The sequence below is a fragment of the Sinocyclocheilus rhinocerous genome, unplaced genomic scaffold (genome assembly GCF_001515625.1).
Source record: "Sinocyclocheilus rhinocerous isolate Xijiao unplaced genomic scaffold, SAMN03320098_v1.1 scaffold945, whole genome shotgun sequence".
Classification (NCBI taxonomy): Eukaryota; Metazoa; Chordata; class Actinopteri; order Cypriniformes; family Cyprinidae; genus Sinocyclocheilus; species Sinocyclocheilus rhinocerous.
The window spans coordinates 1443130-1447441 of NW_015629570.1; the positions used below are offsets into that span (position 1 = coordinate 1443130).

The 4312-nt window shown below is 36.6% G+C and overlaps 1 protein-coding gene across 1 annotated transcript in view; it reads left to right on the forward strand.

Annotated features, from left to right (window-relative positions):
• LOC107739359 (parathyroid hormone 2 receptor-like) overlaps positions 1-2434 on the forward strand; it is a 28295-nt gene extending 25861 nt beyond the window's left edge. Inside the window, exons 11-13 of the mRNA XM_016551453.1 lie at positions 193-331; positions 1681-1722; positions 1877-2434. Coding sequence (XP_016406939.1) covers positions 193-331; positions 1681-1722; positions 1877-2434 — 739 coding nt within the window. The remainder of the gene's footprint in view (positions 1-192; positions 332-1680; positions 1723-1876) is intronic.
• Positions 2435-4312: the final 1878 nt, after the last annotated feature.

Below are 4312 nucleotides of genomic sequence, written 5' to 3' on the forward strand. Positions count from 1 at the left end.
TTTTTTGGGGGGGGGGGGGTTGTCAGGTTGAATAATCATTGCTGATTGTTTGATTCTCAATAAACCTTACAATTTGAGGTTTCATGTTTATTATTTCTTTATATTGATGTGAATTTAATCATTGTGGATTTAATCAAGTGTGATATAGTATTCAAATATTTCTAAACAGAAAATGTGTCTGTGTGTGTACAGGAAGCTGGCTAAGTCCACTTTGGTTCTGGTTCTGGTTTTCGGCGTGCACTACATCGTGTTTGTGGGAATGCCGCACACGTTCACAGGTCTGGGCTGGGAGCTGCGCATGTACTGTGAACTGTTCTTCAACTCATTCCAGGTGACTTCCTGACTGATCAGCTACTCTTTCGCCTCTCGATACTCACTAATGTGATGTGATAAGTATAATGATGTGCCCCTTTGCATGCCGGTAATTTGCTCTGCTGGCATGATAAACAATTGCACTTTCATATTTCCGAAGCATTTTGCAGCTTATCTGTAGACGGTGGGAAACAAATAACAGCACGCAGGGAATGAATTAAGGGAGATAATAAAAAACAATTCACAAAATAATTGAATAGATAAACTAAACTAAAATTAAAAGTTAGTGCTGAGGTCCATCAGAAGACTTTTTCTTTGTTTTTCTTTCCTGTGATATAAGTTCAAATAAATTAAAAATCAGCTTTTCTTCTTTCATTTTTGTCTTTACTGTGAAATAAAAGTTCAAATAAAATGAAAAATAGAGGTTGAGGTTCATCAGAAGTTTTCCCTTTTGTTGCTTTTCAGTCTTCCCTGTGAAATAAAAGGTAAAATAAATTAAATTAAAACAAAGAAATGGTGCTGACGTGTATCTATCTATCTTTCCTGTAAATTAAATTTAAATTACAAAAAATTAAAAGTTGATGCTGAGATGCATCAGACGCAGATATATATAAATAGTCATACTAAAGCCTGGTTTTCACTTAGGCCTGTTTGTGTTACTAAAAAATATCAGATTACTCAATTGTCAAAATAATTAGTAGATTACTTGATTACCAAAATAATCATTAGTTACAGCCCTAGATTAGTTAAAATATTTCAAAATACAACTGCATTGTTTTACTTTTTGTAATTAAAAGACAAATATTTTGTCATTTAAAATTTCTTAAAAATAGTATTAAAATATTGTCTCGTTCTAGTGAACCAAGTATCTGTATTTTGTCTCATCTCGTGAGCTAAGTGTATTGTCACACCCCAAGTGTCGATAAGCGGTGATATAGCTCATAAGCAATAACTTTGCCATAGTATCCTTTCAAATGTTAAAGTTGCCACAGTCATTGCATGTGCTGCCCATGCATTTTATATGGTATCAAAGGGTCAAATTTAGGTAAAATTTCACCATGTGGTGGGTTTTCCTAGATTGCATCACACACACACACACACACACACATATTACCAAAATAATATATATATATATATATATATATATATATAATTTAATAATAAATGAACTGTGAAACCAGAAATTCGTTTTTAATGAGAAACCAAAAAGTTTAGTTTTTTTTAAGTATAAGAAAGAGCCAAATTAATAATAAATAATTAATAAAGTTAGGCAAGAAACTTTCTATTACTCATGATATTATATTATGTGTGTTGTTGAGGTTTTCTGTTCACTTGTCCTTCTCACTGGTGTTTATCTCTCTCTTTCAGGGATTTTTTGTCTCCATTATTTACTGCTTCTGCAATGGAGAGGTAAGTGTGGGTGGAACAACATTAATATTTCAAATACTGCCACTTCAGCAAAGTTTGTATTCAAAGTGATTATTAATTTTCTCTCAACCTTTCAAAGGTTTTGTAGAAAGTCAGCGCACAACATTAATTTTTGCTCGTTATTGTTCTCTCCCAGGTCCAGACAGAAATCCAGAAGACCTGGCTCCGCTGGACGCTTGCATTTGACTGGAAAGGTCCCGTCGTTTTGGCTAACTACCGCTATGGGACGGTCCTGAACAGCAGCGGCGCCAGCGTCCAATCCCAGCTGACCTCAGTGACCCGCAGTTCTACTCTCCTCACCAGCAGGGTGTACCACTGCGCCGCTCTGCCCAGCGTCGGCTCGCTTGTACATGGCTCGCAAATACACACCACCTTGCCTGGATACGTTTTCAGCAACTCGGACATCGAAAGCCTACCACCTTCCATTCCAGAAGAAATCGAAGAGGAGGCCAAACACATCGACGACATCACGCTCAAAGGCGTCAACCACATCGCTGTACGACAGGAAGCCCTCAGCATCTGTTTCGAAGAAAGTGGACAGAGCTCATCCCACACGGATTCTGATGACGTCAGATGTTGTCCTGATGACATCACCACTACGGAAATCTCCAAATGCACTGACAAAATGTCACTAAAGGATTCTTTATCGGTGAGGTACAACAGTTTGGATCAAGAGGACGAGGAAGTACTTTAAAACACAGACTTCGTTTAACGTGAATTGCCTTTTGCAACCAATTTCACTTTTGAAAAGCAACGTATTTATGATTAAAACAGGATTTTAACAGAAAAAAACTATTTTATTCTTCCGGAATTTATTTGTAGAAATCGGGCGTTATATATCAGAATTGTACGTAATTTGCTAAAATAGTGCCTAAATAGCTATTTGGCTATTTGTTAGCATTATCCAATAACAAAATAAAGGTGAAAACGGCTTAAAACGCAGACTTTGTTTAACGCGAATTGCCTTTTGTAACCAATTTTACTTCTGTAAAGCAACGTATTTACGATTAAAACAGGATTTTAATAGGAAAAATAACGATTTTATTCTTCGGGAATTTATTTGATAGTGGAAATTGGGCGTTATATATCGGAATGGAACGTAATTTGCTAAAATAGTGCCTAATTAGCTATTTGGCTGTTTGTTAGCATTGTCCAAAAACAAAATAAAGGTGAAAACGGCTTTAAAGGAAAGCCGCCTCAGAAGTAGCATAATTTTTAATTAAAGAATACTAAGGCAAAAATTTACGTTTTTCTTTGGAATGGACCTAAAACATGTCTTAAAGGGTTAGTTCGCCCAAAAATGAAATTTCTGTCATTAATTACTTACCCTCATGTTGTTCCAAACCCGTAAGACCTTCGCTCACCTTCAGAACACAAATAAAGATATTTTGATGAAATCCGAGGGCTTTCTGACCCTCCCATAGACAGCAAGGGAACTACCACGTTCAAGGCACAGAAAAGTACCAAGATGATCGACAAAGTAGTCGATGTGACATCAGTGGTTCAACTGTAATGTTACGAAGCTACAAAAATACTTTTTTGCACAAAGAAAACAAAAATAACGACTTTATTCCACATTTTCGTCTCTACTGCGTCACTTGTGGATGCGCGTTCACGACAGTACCATGACGCAAGCGTGTGGCGGCGCCGGCGCTGACCCAGATCCGGCGTGATTGTGTTGAACACAAGCGCCGTGCCTTGTTTACGGTTAAAGCTAGAAGGGATACGTATGGCGCTACTGGGCCCGAGTGTAAACAAGGCATGGCGCATGTACTCACGAGGGTGAGTAATTAATGACAGAATTTTAATTTTTGGGTGAACTATCCCTTTAAAGTATAAATGAAAATTTGCTGAAAATGTACTCACCTTCAGGCCATCCAAGATGTAGATTAGTTTGTTTCTTCATCAGATTTGGAGAAATGTAGCATGTAGCATTACATTACTTGCTCATCAGTGGATCCTCTGAAGTGAATGGGTGCCGTCAGAATGAGTCCAAACAGCTGATAAAAACATCACAACAATCCACAAGTAATCCACACCACTCCAGTCCATCAGTTAATGTCTTGAAAAACAAAAAGCTGCATGTTTGTAAAAAACCAAAAACATCAAGACATTTTTAAATAAAAAAATACAAGTCCTCTATCCATAACATTGATTTTTCCAGTGAAACTATTCCTTTAAGAAAGTAAATTGAGTCCATTTTGATTTTCATGTTGACTTGTAAAAGTATCGCAAATAGTCAAACAAAGATGCCATACGTGTCGTATAATGCATGAAAAAAATATTTGGTTAGGATCAATTAGTTTCACTCATTCTAAGCCTTGCGAGAAAGATTTGTGTTGACATTTGCACTCTTTTTTGCTGGAAATTAGTGCTATCGCACTGCCGTATAAGACTGTTTGCATTGTTAAGTTTGGTAAATTAACTATGTGTAAATAAATATATCCTTCACCAAGTGTCAAGCTGTGGGTTTATGTTTGCGATCAAATGATGTTGTTCAGTGAAATCAAACAGCGGGACTCATTCATGAAACACAAGCGAAATGATTTTCTGCGTAAATAGTTAGTAAAAC